The sequence below is a fragment of the Nicotiana tomentosiformis genome, chromosome 2, assembly GCF_000390325.3.
Source record: "Nicotiana tomentosiformis chromosome 2, ASM39032v3, whole genome shotgun sequence".
Lineage (NCBI taxonomy): Eukaryota > Viridiplantae > Streptophyta > Magnoliopsida > Solanales > Solanaceae > Nicotiana > Nicotiana tomentosiformis.
This window is the reverse complement of record NC_090813.1, coordinates 121,204,299-121,224,013: the sequence shown is the minus strand read 5'-3', so window position 1 is coordinate 121,224,013 and position 19,715 is coordinate 121,204,299. Positions and strand designations below refer to the sequence as shown.

General features: G+C 40.8%; 1 protein-coding gene across 1 annotated transcript; it reads right to left on the bottom strand.

Annotated features, from left to right (window-relative positions):
• Nucleotides 1-16,335: 16,335 nt before the first annotated feature.
• Nucleotides 16,336-18,708, bottom strand: LOC104092213 (small ribosomal subunit protein bS21c). The gene is made up of 2 exons (XM_009597750.4): nt 18,244-18,708; nt 16,336-16,661 (listed from the first exon to the last, which is right to left on the bottom strand). Exons 1-2 carry the CDS (start codon nt 18,651-18,653, stop codon nt 16,550-16,552), a joined length of 522 nt encoding a protein of 173 aa, XP_009596045.1. The 5' UTR covers nt 18,654-18,708; the 3' UTR covers nt 16,336-16,549.
• Between the last annotated feature and the right edge of the window lie 1,007 nt (nt 18,709-19,715).

The following is a 19,715-nucleotide window of genomic DNA, read 5'->3' as shown; positions in this document are numbered from 1 at the left end:
TACTTGTTAATGTGTGTCTCAAGTCTCAAGGGATGAGTATATCAATAGCTATAATTCAGTGTTAATTATCGATTTATCATCCTCCTTTATTTTGATCTGATTGAAACGTAGTAGTAGCATATATGATTTTCACATGGACGGAGGAAAATCTCATATCATGAGTAGCAGTAATAAAATCACTTTTGTTGTACGCTAATCAAGTTCAATGATTAACTAGAAGTTGCGAATTTAGCCACTTTTTGACACTCTCAAGCAATTGCATTATTTAAATAAAAGAAAATAAGTGGCTAAATGGTGTACACCCATGGGCCATGTGGTCTCGACCTACATAACATCGGAGCTGTCCAATTTGACAGAGAAGCACCAATCAGTCTCTTAGGCATTTGACATGTGAGGATTAGATCCAATCCAACGATGGAAACAAAAAATGGCCTTTCAGATTACTCAAAAGTCATCTTATCCGAACCTCAGTTCCCATATTTTATTTTCTTTCTCCAAAATATTGGTATTATATGGTACAAAAATGGCCTTTCAGATATCTAATAAGTCATTTATGCAAATTGGTATGGGATAGATGGGGGTGCCAATCAATTCAACAGATGATTGGAGCTCCAGAAACATCTCCCAACTCTTTTACTTTAATCCCTTTGATATAAAATAAATAAAAAAAACTGGATATCACTAATCCATAACATAGCTAAATAGGCACAAAATTAAACAAATAATTCCATAATATAGCTAATTAGTTAAATAAGTTGGTCCAAATTCCAAAATAAGTGTTACTTTAGAAAAAGGAGACATTAATTATTTTTTCCAAGGTACTCTTATTCCAATGAATGATATATGCTTCTATTTTCTATAAAATCTGTCTAACAGTAATTCTTCATTGTGAGTAATATTAGTAATTAATGTTAAATGATTTTCTTGACCATAAATAAAATGAAAAGCAAAACCACAATCACGAGGTCACGAAATGCACGTAGAAACTCGAAATTGCCAGATAAGTTATTGGATCAGAAGCCACGACAAGTGGCGGCCCTGGATCTGTTTTTAAGCATCAGGGGAGCTTTTTCTCATGAGACTCGTCTCCCTCTCTATCTTTACAAAAAAGTAAATTAATTGCCCCCACCTAAAACTGATAAGTTAAACATTTCACTACCTGAAAATTCATGTTTTTTTAAATTGTCTTGTTATGAACTCCAACTCAATATATTTCGACACAATTATTATCCAGTCTTAAAGGTAAAGTGGATAAAATAAATTTTTTGTGAAGTTATGATATTTGTATGGTTATAAAAAAAAATTATTAAAGATAAAGTGAGTAAAATAAAAAATTTAAAATTAAATTATTTTTAAATATAAAAATGTATTATTTCTTTTAGAATAGACTAATAAAAAAGTGTGTAATTAATGACAAGAAAGAACAAAAATGTCATAGTGTTACTCATAGAGAATTAGAAGTTCATTTTCTCCCTACTTTTCGAGTTTTTTCTCCTTTACTCTGTCTGTATTTAAGGACGTCAATCAATATCTCTTCGCCGAAAATTATAATGCGTAACAAGATTAATATTTTTATGTATATATACTATATATAGTAACACTTTCTTAATTTTTTTGTGGGTTTATCTTTTTATATTTTGATAAAAAAATATAGATTTTGCTACTAGCAAAGTATGAAATTTAAGAAAGCAATTATATCTTACTTTATCTTGGTTGGTAATATTCTTTTATCGTCTTTATTAGCAAAGTTTAGTGTAAAGGAAAAATTTAACCAAAGTCTTGTTCGTACTCATATTCTAGTAACTATAGTACCAAGGATAACAAATTTCAACAGCTGTTTGCACAGTACCAAAAGCTTTTACCTTAAAAAAAGTATCTTTGGTCTAACTTAGGCTATCAGTATTTAATCTTTCTTTGTTAGAAAAGCGAAAAAATATAGATGTTATCCAAAGTCCGTCGGCTTGGACGGTTACGTTCGCAATCCCCACCATTTCTAATCTCAGTTTAGGTGGTTGCTTTACTTCCAGTTTATTGTAATAAATACCAGAACGTATTGGGGAAGATATACTTGTATATAAAAGAAACTGATTGAAAAATGTCTATCCATATTATTGGGTGAAGGAAAGAAGAAAAAGAAAAAAAAGCATATCCAAATAATAATAGTGGTTTATGTGGCAACGACCAAAAACAAGGGTTAACAATTCAACTGTCAAGGAAAATAATGCTATAGAGAGCAAATTAAATCACCAAAGAATATTGTTTACCCTTTAAACGGATAACAATTAAATTTGTACGCGGTTTTAAGGATATGTAGATCGATTTAACACAAATAATTAAGAATATTAGATAAATGAGTTAAAGACAAAATGAATAATCAAATCAATTGTAACGTTACGGCCTAGCTCGAACTTAGGTTGAGCAGTAGTTTTGCCCTCGATCGGACCCTTGGTACGAAGCCAATTGTGAATGAAGAACAATAGTAAAATAAGAACTTTGCAATAGTTAGAAAGCAAAAAAAATGAGTTTGTATTGCCTTGGTTTGCGCGTTACAATGTGTGTTGTCAAAGAAAAAGTTCCCATTTATATAGTAGAAGAGTTTCATCCCTAGTACAAGTCTAAAAAAGATAAAAATCTCCCTTTCTCGCAAATTACTGATCCGTAACCGACATTGGGCGAGATCTACGATATGATATCCGGTTAGGTACGGATATCACGGCCCTATGTTAGTTGTACGCAACTATTTGCCATATCTCACGGGGTCCTAGAGCTCGTTTTGGGTCCGGGGAGCGTTGTTTTATCACGCCCGACGATGAGTCCATTGTTCATCTTTCATGGATCTCGGTACGAAACCTCGATTTTAACCTCGTGTGTTCGTGCCCTCCTTCCGTCTTCTTCACCGGGAAATCGGGGTATGCATTGCCCCTGATTTTACCCGTATACAGATAGTCCCCTCGTTTTTCAGAGAGTAGGTTTGCCTGATCGATGGGAAACGAATAGATGAGCACCGATTTCTTCCCTCGTACAGTCGTATGTAGTAACTGAGATGACGGGTAAGTCGAAACGTCCCGTCAATCGCCTCGGTCTGACTTCGAACACGTGTCAGTCATCGGCTGGTTGTCTTCGGAATTGAAACGTTGCGCATTAATTGCATTTTCCCCTATAAAAGCTTCGACCTTTTATACTTCTTTCGCTTTCCGAGCCTAGCTTTTACCTTCGAATTTTCAAATCTTCATACCCTGCTTCTTGGGCCTTCATATCTTCATCTCTCATCTTCAAACCTTCATATTTGTTCTTGGATTTCTAGACCAGATCTTCATATCTTCATCCCACCTTCAAACCTTCATAATCTTTTCTTCAAATCTTCATATTTTTCCTTCAAGCTTCATCCTTTCCCAGATCACGATGGCTAAACTTCCAAGTCAGTGCCCCAGTAGGCTGCCCCTTCATCTTTCCACCCGATCGTAGATGCCAAGGTGGCCACTCCCGGAGGCTGCTCTATTGGGGATGACTTCAAGGTCGAGAAGACCTTTAGCCAACAAGACCGAGGCGAGGGAGCATCAAGATACATATGATGTCACCAAAGAAACCCCACCCGTAGTACGGGCGGACTGTAAGTGTGAGGGTAAGGATGTGGTCGTCCCCGGGCCCAATGCCGGTATAACTACTCACGTGAAGGGGTATCTGAGTGTTTATACTTATCCCTTCACACTCGCACGTGTAGATCCCGTAGTTCTTACTTTCTGCAAGAGGTACGAGGTGTGCCTTGGGCAAATCCACCCATCCTTCTGGAGGATTGTGATCCTCTTGAGCCACTCCGTAAACAATATCGAGTCTCCCTCGTTCACCCTCGACCACCTACTCCGCCTATACAATCCCCGAATCTTCCAAGGGGGACTGATCAAGCTCGTCCACCGAGCAAGCAAGGCTCCTTTCTCGAGCATTGACAAGGACCAGGACCAGGACCGAAGTTGGCAGGGGAGGTTCGTTCGGGTGAAAACTGAATACCTTATTCCCCCCGAGTTTCTTCCATTCCCGGAGGAGTGGAATGCATCCCATAAGTATTGTCTTTCTTGGGTATTTCTTCTTTTATTTCTTTTTCTCATCGTTTGTGTTGTGGTCGTGTAGTTGTTGCCTAAGTTCTAGATGCAATCCCCCGATTCAAGGAGTGGATCGAGGTGATTTGTAAGCAGATGCCATACTCCGAGCGCGCATAGCGCAAACTTTCGAAGGGCAAATGGGAGGTCGTTCTCATGGGGAGGTTCTTTCCTGAAATAGTTACCATCATGCTCCTAACTTATATGGTGCTAACTTTTCCTTTTTCCTTACAGGTCTGCCTAAGACCACTATTCTTAGGCCGCTTGATGAGGACGAGGATCCGCCTTTACCTGCCGAGCCCTTCGGCTCGGGACAGCCCGGGGCTGCCGCAAAGAAGGAGAGAAGAAAAAGAAAAAGTCCTCGAGTTCCCCGGACCCCGAGGGGAAGAGAAAGAAGAGGGCGTCCACCCGGGCCCGGAAGCCCAAGAAGAATACCAAGTCCAGGGCACCGGACCCTGGCTATCTCTACCGGCTTAGGGATAAGCCCGAAGGAGACGACATCTTCGTCGCACATAGATCGAGCCCCACTGGGGAGCAGGTTACGACCAAGAAAAGAGACAAGGAGGTCGATCCCCTTCAGGTTCGAGAACCTAAGGGGGAGATGGAGGTTGTGACCTCCTAGGAAACCGCTCCCGTTCCGAAGGAGGCGACCAGTTTCATTGACATTATAGAGGCGTCCTCCTACACCGAGTCAATGCTCGAAAAGGCCCAAGCGAGCAAAGAAAAGTCAAGTGAGGGAGTGCAGGGTTCGGATGATCCCCTCAACTCCTTTTTCTACGGCATGGACATGCCCACATTGGAGGATTTTTCCGTACTGGGTCACCTGGAGATCCCAAAGAAGGACGTGCCCTTGGAAGCTGGCCGTCCGAGTTCGAGCCCAAAACTGGTGAAACAATTTCCCACATTGATCTTGGACCCCGGGCGCAAGAGAACAGTCGTTCTCATAGTCCCGGAGGATGCTCGGGTCCTATCGGCTCCGGTGAGCATAGCCAGCTACCTCCGATGCCTGGTGACCGAGGAGGACCAGGCAAAGATAAACGAGGTGGGCACGTCAAGTCTTTTTAACGAGGCACATCAGGCGCTGAACCGGGTAAGGTGCCAACACTTTTATACCCCTTTATGAATTCCACTTAAGTTTTGATGTCTCTTGCTACTTTCGTTGTTTTACAGGCCTCAGTGCTTCACCATGAATGCTTCCTCTGGTACCTCTTGGAAATCAGCCAGCTCGGGCTCGAGCTCAAGCTCAAATAGCAGGTCCAGAAGAAGGACATGTAAAGGCTTCTCAATGAAAAACAGGAAGAAGAGCTTAAAGACCTCTCGATTCTCCAGGCCGAGCTGGAAAAAGCTCAGAATGAGGCATCGACCCTGAAGTAGGAACATGCCGACCTGGTTGAAAAGGTAAAGGTCTTTCAAGCTAAAAACGAGGAGCTAGTTGTGGTGACTAACAACACAACTTCGCAAGTCCAACAGAAGATTGACCTAATCGACCAGCTCCGGGCCGAGATGGACGAGGTCAAGGCCATGACCGAAGGGTGGAAGGGCAGGATAGATCTGCTGGCTTCGGAGAAGGAAGTGGCGAAGGCGGAGCTGGCATCGGTCGAGAAGCAACTCTGGGTGGCGAAGGACAAAGCCGATAAATGGTCTCAGCTGAATGAAGATCTATGAGCACAACTGAGCTCGGCTGTCGCAGAATGGTATGCCCTCAGAAGATAATATGCGGCACTGAAGTCCAAATTGGACACAACCTCTACTGATGTCAAGGAAATGGTGGCCCAGTACCAGGTCGATGTTGAGGCAGCTAAGACCCGCCTAAAGACAAAGACTGAATACATGAAGTGGCTGTCCCGAAGAGAGACCATCGAAGAGATCCACGCCTGAGGCTTCGATTTATCGGCTGAGATTGAAGAAGCTAAGAAGCTCGAGGCCAAGGAAAATGAGCTCTACGAGCCTGAGGGTGTCGAAGACTCCGAGGGTTCCGATGCCTTAGTATTTTTTCAGTTTTTTGTTTTTCCTTATGTATTTGTTTTTGTTTATTTTGAGGCCATTTTATTGCGCCTTTGTAAATATATTTTGGAATATATGAAATTTTCCCTTTCTCGCAATATTGCATCTTTATTTTTCCAGCATCTTTTATCCGTGTATTGTTGTTGGTACCTTAGTATAGAATCAGATGTAGTTCTGGGATATTCGTTTTTCAGAAGTTCGAACGAAGCCCGACTTCGATGCAATTTTTTTGCTCGTGGCTTTGGACCCTCGATGAAACTGTAGGTTCCCAAGATGCTTAAGTGTTTTTAGACGATGCTTTGGCCGAGGGTAACCCTTTAGTAGGTTTTGAATTTTTTTTGTAAAGGCTTTACTTTCTGGTTACGGGCTTCAGACATCTCTGAGCCATTTTTAAGGTGGTCATAGCCTTTTGTGTTGGGCACCACCTAATAGGTTTGGTGCCTCCAGGATTCGGTAGCCTGGGTCATTCGAATTTTCTTCGGGCGATAGTCCCCGATTTATAATATGATTAAAGAGTAATTGAGTCTGTACCTTAGCAGTAGTAACACTTTAAGTGTGCCACATTCCAATTGTTCGGTAGTTGTACGCAGTCTCCCACTTCGAGTTTGTACGAACATTTGCCGGTTATTCTGACAAACCCGATATGGTCCTTCCCAGTTCGCTCCTAGCTTTCCCTCGTTTGAGTTCCTAGTGGGTAATGTTACTTTCCTCATCACCAAGTCCCCGACTTCAAAGTGTCGGAGGCTGGCTCTTCGATTGTAATACCTTTCTATTTGCTATTTTTGGGCGGCCAACCGGACCAGGGCGACCTCCTTCCTTTCATCTAATAGTTCCAGGTTCGTGATCATCGCCTCGCCGTTTGGCTATTCTGTCGCATATTGGAACCTGAGGCTTGGTTCTCCCACCTCGGCCGGTATTAAGGTTTCGACTCCATAGACCAATGAAAACAGGGTGACCTCGGTGCTAGATTTTGAAGTCGTATTGTACGCCCATAGGAATTCTGGCAGGATCTCCTTCCTTTTTCCTTTCGCAACGGTCAACCTCTTTTTCAGGTTTTGAAGTATGGTCTTGTTTGTTAATTATGCCTACCCGTTCCCACCAGGATGATAAGGTGTTGATAGTATCTTCTTGATCTTGTGATCTTCAAAAAATTTACTTACCTTGTTGCCGATGAATTTCTTTCCATTATCGCAAACGACCTCGGCCGGTATCCCAAATCGACATATTATGTGAACCCAGATGAAGTCAATGACTTCTTTCTCCCAGACCTTTTCAAATGCCTGAGTCTCGACCCATTTGGAAAAATAATTGGTCATGAATAATATGAATTGAGCTTTACGAGGTGCCCATGGTAGGGAACCGACAATGTCTTTTCCCCACTTCATAAATGGCCTCGGGGACAAAATCGAGTGGAGCATTTCTCCCGGTTGATGGATCATCGGGGCGTGTCTTTGGCAGTCGTCACATTTCTGTACGAAGTCCTTTGCATCTTTCTCCATCTCGGTCCAGTAGTAGTCGGTCCTAATCAATCTCCAAACCAAAGATTTTGCCGCCGAATGGTTCTCGCAAGTGCCTTCGTGAATTTCTCTCAAGGCGTATTCGGTCTCTCCCGGTCCAAAGCATCTGGCTAGCGGGTCGTCAAAGGTTCTCTTGAACAATGCCCCTTCGACCAAGCTAAATATGGTAGCCTTGGTGCGCAGGGCTCTCGATTTTTTGGTATCCGAAGGCAATTTTCTGATCTTCAAGTAGTCTATATACTTGTTTCTCTAGTCCCAAGTTAGACTTGTTGAGTTTACTTCGGCGTGGCCTTCTTCTATCACCGACTTCATGAGCTGTACTACTGTTCCCGAATTGAATTCATCGGCATCGACCGATGACCCCAAGTTAGCCAGAACATCGGCCTCATAGTTCTAATCTCGGGGTACGTGTTACAGCATTCATTCCCTGAATTAATGCAGTGTTACCTGTAATTTGTCCAAGTACCTTCGCATTCGTTCCTCTTTTAATTCGAACGTTCCGTTAACTTGGTTTACCACGAGGAGAGAGTCACACTTGGCTACGATCACCTCGACCCCAAGGCTTTTAGCCAATTCTAGACCTGCAATCATGGCCTCATACTCGGCCTTATTGTAGTCAATTTCATAGTTTTAATAGATTCCCTAATTACATTTTCTGTAGGCGGTTTTAATACGATGTCGAGTCCAGACCCCTTCGTGTTCGAAGCACCATCCGTAAAAAGGGTCCATATTCTCGAGGTGGTCCCCGAGGTCAACTGTAATTCCCTCTCGACTTTGGGTATTAAGGTCGGTGTAAAGTCAGCCACGAAATTTTATAGCGGTTCAGGGTTGATACTCGATATCGTACCCGCTAATTTTGACGGCCCATTTGGCCAACCGGCCCGAGAGCTCGGGTTTGTGCGTGATATTCCTCAGCGTGTAAGAAGTTATGACACATATGGGGTGGCATTGAAAGTATGGCTTTAGCTTTCTGGAGGCGCGTAGCAAAGCTAGCGCCAATTTTTCCAAGTGAGGATACCTTGTTTCGGCCTCGCCTAGAGTTCTGTTGATATAGTAAATACGAAATTGCGCACCTTCTTTTTCCCGAACTAAGATTCCACTTACTTCCACCTCGAAAACTGCCAAGTAAAGGTACCGTTGTTCATCCGCAGGGACTTGACTAACATGTCATCAATATAAACTTCCAATGATTTCCCTATATGTTCTTTGAACATCCGGTTTACTAGGCATTGATAGGTGGCACCGGCGTTCTTTAATCCGAACGGCATTACATTATAACAGTAGGTGCCGAATTTAGTTATAAAAGAAGTCTTTTCTTGATCACCCAAGTCCATCCGGATTCGGTTGTACCCGGAATAGGCATCGAGAAAACTGAGTATCTCATGCCCGGTTGTCGCGTCGATCATCCGATCGATGTTAGGCAAAGGGAAAGAATCCTTGGGGAAAGCCTTGTTTAGATCTTTGCAATCTACACACATTCTTAGCTTATTCCTTTTTTTAGGCACTACTACTACTTTGGCTAACTAGTCTGGGTACTTAACCTCCCGAATAGATCCTATTTTAAGGAGTTTGGATACCTCGTCCTTGATGAATGCATGCTTGACCTCGGACTGCAGCCTCCTCTTCTTCTTAACTGGATGGAAATTCGGGTCTAAACGCAACTTATGAGTGGTTACCTCTGGTGGGATCCCTCTCATGTCAAGATGGGACCAAGCGCAAAACAATCTATTTTAGCTTTAAGAAAATCAATGAGTTTTCGGGGGTTAACCCCGTGCCCAGGTATACCTTTCGGTTCGGTAGGTGTTTGATTAATGACTTACTCCAACTTTTCAATCGTCGATTTGGTGATGTCGGTGTCATCAGGAGTTATGAACGATCTCGAAACTCTGTAATCATCCTCCTCGTCTACTCCTCGTTCCTCCGGTTCAGTCGAGATCGACATCGGTAATTGCTATTTAATTTTTTCCTTTCTAGTTGGCTCTGTGTTCTTTGATGTCGAAACCTCAAGCACCAGGACTACCTCATCGATTGCGAACATTTCCTTTGCGGACGACTACTTTCTGTAGACCGTCTTGACCCCTCCCGGTGTAGGGAACTTCAGTGCCTGATGAAAGGTTAAGGGTATCGCCCTCATGTTGTGAACCCACAACCTTTCGAATAGGGCGTTGTACCTCATGTCCCATTCGATCACGTAGAACTTTATCTCTTGGATCGTTCCGACGGTGTTTACTGGCAGGGTTATCTCCTCTTTAGTGGTTTTACATCCCATGTTAAATCCGTTCAACACCCGGACTGCCGACACTATTTGATTGTGCAACCCAAATTGCTCTACGACCCTCGATTTGATGATGTTGGTTGAGCAGCCTGGATCAATCAACACACATTTAACTCAAGATATATTGATAAGTACGTATATTACTAATGCATTGTTGTGAGCTTGTACAATGCCCTCGGCATCCTCGTCGTTGAATGAAATGGTCCCCTCCGGTACATAATCTCGGGTGCATTTTTTCCTTGTGATAGGTACTTTAGTGCGCTTTATCATTTGCACTGGGGATATCGACCCCTCCAATCAACATGTTGATGACATGATGAGGCTCCTCTTGTTCAGCCTACTTATTAGCGTCCTTGTTTCTAAAGTGGTTTGTGGCTCGATTACTTAGAAATTCTCGAAGGTGCCCGTTATTGATCAACCGGGTAACTTCTTCTCTCAATTGTCGGCAATCCTCGGTCATGTGGCCATGAGTGCCATGATACTTACACATCAAGTTAGGATCTCTTTGGATAGGGTCGAACCGCAATGGTTGGGGCCACTTGGTTTCCTTTATGCGTCTGATGGCTGATATGATGATGGCAACATCAACATTGAAGTTATACTCTGACAATCTTGGAACTTCCCTACCCCCGAGCGGCCTGTCGAAACCATTTTTGCTCATCAGACCACGACTACTTGGTCCTCGATTGCCTCTCTTTTCGTTCCTTGGGGGTTGACGCTCGGACCCATTTTCCTTTCGATCAGCGCTGTATGGTTGGTACCGATCCCAGACAGGCCTTGGCTCATGATCGACAACTCTCTTGGACATGTCATCTGCCCTGATGGGATAAACAGACTCAGAAGGGGCTCCAAGTTGGTCATCCTCGACTCTGAACTTTGACTAGTACCTATTGTGGACGTCGGCCCAAGTTACCGCCTGGCACTCTACCAAATTTTGTTTTAGCTGTTATGAAGCCAAGGAGCTTCATGGATTAAGTCCTTGAGTAAATGCTTGAACGGCTTAATCATCTGCGACCGGAGGCAAGTCCATCCGTTTCATCTGGAACCTCGACACGAACTCCTTGAGCATCTCGTTGTCTCTTTGTTTAACCTTAAAAAGGTCCAACTTTCTGGTCTTGACCTTGATGACCCCGACATGGGCCTTCACGAAAGCATCTACAAGCATAGCAAATGAGTTAATGGAATTTGGGGGTAAGTTATGATACCATATCATTGCTCCTTTGGACAAAGTTTTTCCAAACTTCTTCGGTAACACCGACTCGATTTCATCATCTTCCAAGTCGTTACCTTTGATTGCACATATATAGGAGGTCACTTGCTCATTCGAATTCGTGGTTCCGTTCTATTTTCGGATGTCAGGTATACGAAACCTTTTAGGGATCCGCTTCGGTGCCCTGCTCGAAGGAAAAGGCTTCTAGATAAACTTTTTGGAATTCGGCCCCTTCAATATCGGGGGTGCTCCCGAGATTTGATCGACCCTAGAATTGTATGTTTGCACCTTCTTGTCATTGGTTTCAATTTTCTTTTCACCTGATTCCACCCATTTCGTTAATGCTTCAAGCATTTTAATTATTTCAGGATTGACCCCGAACTCAGTTTCACCCGATCTCTCGGTGATCTGGTCATTCCTTCGGATGTTCTCTCGGGATGGTTCGGGCTCAACTCTGCTGGGGGGCATGGCTTTGATTCTACAACTACGCTATCATTGTATGTTAAGCCTGCAATATTTCGAAGATTAACCGTAGGCTAACCCCATTGCCTTCGCCTTCGGACGCTTCTCAAGCCGTTGGTCGGGGTCCTCCACGAATGTTGTTTCGGTATCAGTTGGCAGGTTGACATCGATGGCCACCTATGAATTAGCATCGACCGTATCATTAACTGGGACTCCGTTGGGATCAGCAGGAGGTACCTCGTTGCTAGGAACCGGATTGTTATTTTCGCCATGATGGACAGACTCATCGTCAACGTTCAAGTGGGCAGACTGAGAATTTGACATTTTTAAACTAACCTGAAATTAAGACTTTAAAGAACAAACGTAAAATAGAGTGTGTTATGGAGATTTGTATCAAAGCACCACTATTATCCTTAGCCCTACGGTGGGCGCCAAACTGTTACCCTTAAAATGGATAACAATTAAATTTATATGCGGATTTAAGGATATGTGTATCGATTCAACACAAATAATCAAGAATATTAGATAAACGAGTTAAAGATGATGGTAAGCTATAATTGTGTGTTTTAGTTACTTATTGCACATTAATTTACTGCACTTTAATTGAGTTTGAGCGTTAATCGCTAGTTCTTTGTATCAATTGTGTGTTTTATGCTTTGTAGGAGTGATCCCGAGCTATGTAGATATTGTGGAATAAATTCAAACTATTATGGAGCTTTGAAGTCTGAGTAAAAGCTCAAGGATTAAATTGGGATCGTGTTCAGGGATCAACGGACAGTCGTGCACTTAATGAGAGAAACAGAGAATCGAGCAGGGTGCCACCCAGGTGCGCGAGCGCGCAGTGGACACGTAAGTGACGCAGAATACCATCCAAAGTGCATGGCTATATGCGCGAGCACACTCCCAGGTGCGCGGCCGTGCACGTCCTATTTCGGAAAGAGTCCTATTTTGCGAAGGAAAAGGTGTGTTCGTTTGGGCCCGACCCTACTTAGTTTATATAAACGGAAAAACGACATTGTTCATCTTTCATGTGTCTCGGTACGAAAGGCACCTAGCCTCGATTTCAACCTCGTGTGTTCGTGCCCTCCTTCCGTCTTCTTCACCGAAAAATCGGGGTATGCATTGCCCCCGATTTTTCCTGTATACAAATACCATGGCATCTTAGAACTTGCTGAAACACGCCAAGCATTAGAATACCCTCCATTTAGTTTAACAACTCACTTCTCATTTCTTAATTGTTAAAACCATTATTTGATTGTTTAAAACTATATCTCTTCCCTTTTAAAAACAATTAAATATATCCCTTTTGTTGTATTTAAATTGGAAACGTGGATGTGCGTAGTGTACTTTTTTGTTGCGATTTCTTTTGTACCCCTTTATTCATTGCAATGACATACAATAAGCCGTCCAAATTAATTCTCGTGAATCGACTTGGAACTGTATAACCCAATATTTAGATCTAAGTTTTTATACGATTAAAGTTATCTAGGTTTTTATACGATTAAAGTTATAGAGAAAGAGGTTAGTCAAAGTCAATATCAATATTCAAATAGCAGATCTTATAATTTTATTGACAAGAGTGACTTGCTCTAGTGGTGAGTACCCTCTATTTTCAACCAAGAGAATGTGAGTTCGAGTCACCCCAAGAGCAAGGTGGGAAGTTCTTGGAGGGAGGAGTCGGGGGTCTATCGGAAACAGGCTCTCTACCATAGGGTAGGGGTAAGGTCTGTGTACAAACTACCCTCCCCAGACCCCACTAGTAGAATTATACTGAGTTGTTGTTATTGTTGTTGTAGATCTAGTAATTTTATGAAAAACATTATGCGTGTGTTGTTAGATAAGAATGTCTTAGAATAATAATTGAGCAATAATGGCTTAAAGAACTTGAAAGATAGCAATAAATGACAATAAATGAAACAAGGTTCGCCCGACAAGGGTGAGATTTTCTACTGAGATTTTTGATAATGATGGATGATGATAAGCAATTGAATATTCTGATTTTTTTTGGATCGGGAGAGAAGGATAGAGGCAAATAAGTATAAAGGTAGAAATTATATGTATTCAATAAAGAGAGAATCTTTATAGAGAATGTCAATGATGTTTTTTACAAACTATCCATTTTCTAGAACTACATCTCTTTCTATTTATAAGGGTACATGAGCCACAAAACCCTAGAAAGTACAACAAAGAGAATATTCACTAAAATATTCTTTTAGGAAATCTAAATCCTTAAACTAGTTGTTACTGCATACTGAGGACATGTGTTCATCCTCGTCCTCGTCTTCTGCCAAGCCAACTCGTCCTGGACTTGCCTTCTTTACATGATCTCGACCTTTTGAAGTCGGGTCGACACATCATGACGCCGATACATCACAACTTTCGAAGGCTTTATCTCTATTGACCAAGTCCAATGTATGACACGAAGTTTTTCGCTTGTACATGAACCACCACACATAAATTCTTTAAGAAAATAGGTTTGATAAAATTAACTTTATTGATTTTTAAATACACTCGACTTGCCTTATTATTTTCTGGACGACCCAAAGGATATTAACACGAAAAACACGTTGTGCATGTCACATCATATGCAACTGCCCTCTTATAATTTGGTCTAGTACTTCTTATATATCCAACTCAGATTTGTACGAGCTTGTATAGGAAGTTAGTATTAGACAATGAAAGTATATATCGAACCATTTTGATAGAATAAGCAGTTCATAATTCACGTATAATAATAGCTCAAAGATATATATAAGTCTCTCTATAAACTTTTCACCGTAGAGTTAATTCTGCTGCAACAGGTTAAAGTGTTCCACTATTGAGTTGTCATACATGCAGTAACCCGCTAACTACAAAAATACAACACTAGGGTAGCGGTAGAGCTATGTGCAATGAAGGGGTTTCAATAAAATTCTTGTCATGATCGAAAAAATCTGCTGAACAAATGGGATAATAAGAATATTTTGTATTTATATAAATTGATTAATCTCCTTTAACACAATGGAAGCTTTTAGTGCAGCGTCAAGGTGGTTTCAAAATTGTTTTAGCACTATATATATATATATATATTTCCCGCTTAAGAATATGAATAAAGAAAGAGAAGGGGCCTTATCATGGTTTGTGAGTTGCGACTTGCAATAATAATGGGAATATTGAACAAAGTCGAGTAGCCAATTATTGATTATTTCCTTTTCACTCGGATCTGGACCTGGATATGTCGGTCTTTTTATCTTTATTTTTTTGATCAATAGAATGATATATGAAGGCTGTATTGACTACCACAAAATTTTATTTTATTTTATTTTCTTTGTTAAAAATAGTAGATGTTATCCGAAGGCTATCCTTTTGGACGGTTACGTTAGCAATCCCCAGTACTATCCTAATCTCAGTTTAGTTTGTGGCTGGAAAATTCCAGTTTCTTGTAATACCACAACAATTAGAGAAGATATACTTGCATATAAAAATAGAAGTTGATTAAAGATGTCTATCCAAAGTCGTTGGAAAAATAAAAAATATGTGAATTAATTGCCAAGGCACTCTCTAGTTTGCCACGTAAATTAAAGTCAGCGACATTGTCTATGGCATCTTAGAACTTGCTGAAACACGCCAATAATTAGAATACCCTATATTTAGTTTAATAACTTATCTAAAACCAGATCTCTCCTCTTTTCAAAACAACTAAATGTATTCCTTTTGTTATTTAAATTGGCAACGTGTTTGTACATGGTCTTTTTCTTTGTTCGTTTTCCCTTATGGTCATTGTAATGGCATATACTAAACCGTCCAGGATCTTGTGAGATTGACTTTGAACCACCACATATAAATACTTTATAAAATAGCTTTGAAACGAAAAGTTGATTTATTTTTCAGATTTATTAGGGTAGCCGTCTAACTAATTTCTGGACGCCCAAAAGGATATTAACACGCAAAAAACACTATGTGCAGTTCACATTCTGTTCAACCGACCACCTAATTTAGTACTATTGTTGTTCTCATTTCTCTGACTAGCAGAACTCTGGTTCATATGAGCATATAGACCTTCTTGTCCTTTCTAAAAGCTCTTATGAACACTTTATGATCTCCTTCTGCTTAGGCAAAAGACCATATCAGCATTGGTACCGAATTCATCCGAACCTAATACTTTCGACGATGAGCATATATTTATGTTTAAATCCAATAAAATTGTGAAAAATAGTAAATATGAACTCATAATTTTAAAGATACAATGGTTCAATACTAATAACCTTCAAGGTTGAAACAATTTTACTTAAATTCTAGATCTGCCTCTGACCACTCCACTGGAAGGCTATAAACGACAGAAGTTCAAAGTAGAACACTTAGCTCAGGCTGTGCAGAGGAACATCACTAACTCCTACTATATCCTTGATGTTAACTGGAACACTAATGTCGTTTAACTTCAACTCAATTTGGACTGTTGTAACAACAGAAAACAAGTATTCTTCTCTCAAATTCATTCTCAGTTTCAATATTCTCATTTTTCAATGATCATTTGCTTGTGCTAAAAAGGGGCAAACAGTATCATATTCGAAAAACCAACTGCGCATGTTATCCAAATAACATGCTGAGAGGATCAAGTAAATATCCCCTAGGATAATTTTGCAGATTTATCATCTCGCTCTGGCCAGGACAGATACTGTTAAGTCCATCATAAATACTGACAACATTGTTAACTTGCAATGATGTTCACTCTAATATGTAATGTGTTCTCTCCTATCAACTAGTAGTTGAAATAGTAGTTGAAGAGATCAAAAATATGAAACAGCAAGCAGAAGCTCGTACACTATGACGCAGGCTTAACAATTACATCTTCATGAGCATATAGTACCAAAGGAATCAGGTAAATGCAGTTGGAAAAATCAAGGAAAATGATTCCCATGGGGAATTACATGAATAGATTCTCTCCAAAGTGGAAATAAACCACATTTCTACAGGACCCAAAAAAAAGGAAAAAGAAACTACAATAAAATTAATAGGGAAGACCTCCATCAGGAAGTTCCCAGTTATCTTCCCCTTCGTCATCCCTCTTGTTTTTAGATGCCTCTTGCTTATCATCTGAGAAATTTCTTGGTGGGCCGCGTCTGTTCCAATAGAAGAGACGTAAGAATGATAGAAAATTATATAGTAATTAAAAATGGATGTTATAAAGTTTACAGTTAAGTTATTTATCAAAACAATTCATAAGTTGGATCATGATCATAATTTATAAATATCTTCTAAACCATAAAACTAGAAATTGTTGATATGAAAGGGCTGATGGATCAGAGTCTCATTCTAAATCACTAGCTTGACAAAGCTCAGCAATTCGACATTTTGTGGATGTCAAAACTAGCAACCAAGGAACCAAAAGCTAATAAATAAAGGATGCATAGCCTACTTCTCTTTCAAGCTTGAAAGCACAGCACTTTATTATCAAGAACCAGGCTTTCGAGCAAAGACACCCTACCACAATTTATATATAACAAGGAGCTAGTAGAATTCGCTTCTACTGCCACAGACATAATATTGAGGCCTTTAATTTGACTGGCAATACCAATTTGAAGCTGTATAACTGCTGAGACTTTTAAGTTACCTTTATAGTTATGACATCATAGACTCCCCATGACAAAGGTAAACTAATGAGGACAGGTCAAAAGTAGGTTGACAGGCCTTACAAAAGGGTTGCATATGATACCTTAGGCAAATCTCACGACGAAAAGAGAGAAAATTAATGTACTGTATAACACAGAGCGCAAGTTCACATGGTAGGCGCGCATTAGGGCTCAATAGCGTAGCCTATAGGACAGATCTGTGAAGTCTATTGACCAAAGCAGACAATATGTGTCATGGGTCTAGGTTGTGATACTTCGATAGAACACAAGACAGCTTGATAAAGAAATGAATTTTGAACCTAACTCAACCCAAAAGCTAGCTCAAGAGATGAGACTGCCCAAGATCATATAAGGAGACCAAAGGACCTACGCCCCACTGATGTGAGATATCCAACATAGAGGACAACATAATATAGGGGCCATACAACAGATGAAACAAGAATTGGGTGAACCTGGCTCTGATACTATAATAAAGAAACGAACTTCGGACATAACTTAATCACAAAAGTTAGCTCACGAGGTGAGGATTGCCTGAGACCATATAAAGAGACCAAAGAACTAACATCTCATCGATGTGGGATATCCAATACCCCTGGCAAGCCCAGGCCTGACAACTGGAGCGTGGACAACATAATATAGGGGCCCAACATCAGGCGAAACAAGAATTGGGTAAACCTAGCACATGTACCATGATAAAGAAATAGAGAGCCTAACGCAACCCCAAAAGCTAGCTCAAGTGAGGATTGCCCGAGACCATATAAGGCCATGAAAGACTCAACACCCCACCGATAACTTAATGATTAGAATTGTGGCCCAAATAGAGGGAACACAACTAGATTCGCACCGAAGCTAGTTGATAGATTTGAATTAATACAAACAGCACATTCAACTAACCAAAAGGACTAAACCTAGTTCAATTACATACCATCCTAGCAAAAATACCCACCTTTGCGATAAAAAGTAGTATCGAACACATTTCTTGTTAATTAACGGAGAAGAAAAGCAAAAGCACAAAGGGGTTCAAACACCGATTTGAAAGGCAAAATGGGAGGAAAGGGTATAAGAGAAGCACCTCTTGCGGTTGCGTTTAGCAGCCTCACGTGACTTGCGCTTCAATTTGTCGTGCTTGTTCTCGAAATATCTCCTGCGCTTGCATTCCTGTATGACTCCAGCTCTCATAACCTCCCTCCGAAACCGGCCGACGAGCTTCTCTTCGTGCTCATTATCATCCACAATTACCTGAACATTGTACCCCGACCTGAAGTAAAGGGTGTTTGCATTAGCAAGTGAGGGGCAAACGACGGTCGTAACATCAGAATTAGAACACGATAATGGTAACGGGTATTTGTGATTGTTGATAGGTGTTGAAGAAGAGAGGGAATCAGCGAAGGGAAGAGAGAATTGGAGGGGGGCAGCTTTAGGGGGTGGGGGTTTGGAGGGGCTGAAGAAGGAGAAGAGATTGGCTATGGATGAGACTGCCATTTGAGAAATTGGAAATGAGGTTGTGGCACTGAGCCAATGTTTCCTTTTGGATAGGATGATGCTCCTTTTTTAACTGTGATAAATTGATAAATTCCGGTGACATCAGCTAAAGTGAAAATATTTTTTCGAGCTTATTTTTATTTTTAAATATTATTATTTGGAGATTTTAATATTTGTTACTATTTAATATTTTTCAGAAACTGAAAATTCCAAAAATCAGTTTTATGTTATGAAAATAATTATTGTGTATGTCCATTTATTACTCCGCTATAGTTAATCTTCCTGAAAAAGATTATGCATTTATTACTGATCATGATATGTTGTGATTGGACTCATCTAAGGCTACAAGATTTAAAATCTATCAGTGAGTATAATTCTGCTATGTTCAGAATTATTTCCCAATTGAAACTATGTGGTGATAATATTACTGATCATGATATGTTGGAGAAAACTTTCACTACTTTTCATGCCTCGAATATGCTCTTGTAGAAGCAATATCGAGAGATGGGATTCAAAAAGTATTCTGAACTTATCTCATATCTTCTTGTAGCCGAGCAACATAATGGGCTATTAATGAAAAACCATGAAAGCCGACCTACTGGTTCTTGTCCATTCCCTGAAGTGAATGAGACGAACTTCCACCAAGCTAAGCGTGGAAGAGGACGTGGCCCTAGCCGTGGTCATGGCCATGGTCAAGGAGAAAACTCTAATCGTGATAATAACAATGCACCAAAGAACCCTCCTCACTACCAGCAGTGGAAAAGGAAGGAACAAAAACATGAAGCGGTGCAAGCAGCAAAGCCAGAAAATGCATGCTATAGATGTGGCGGAAAAGGGAACTGGTCACGTACATGTCGTACGCCAAAGCACCTGGTTGAGCTGTATCAAGCCTCCCTGAAGAAGACAGAGAAAAATGTTGAAGCAAATTTTATTTCTGAAGATAATTTAGACTTCATGCATTTGGATATAGCTGATTACTTTGCACACCTAGAAGGAGAAACAAGTCATGTGATCGGTGATGAATCTGTAGAGATGTAAATATTTTAATTTTTGTTGTTTGTA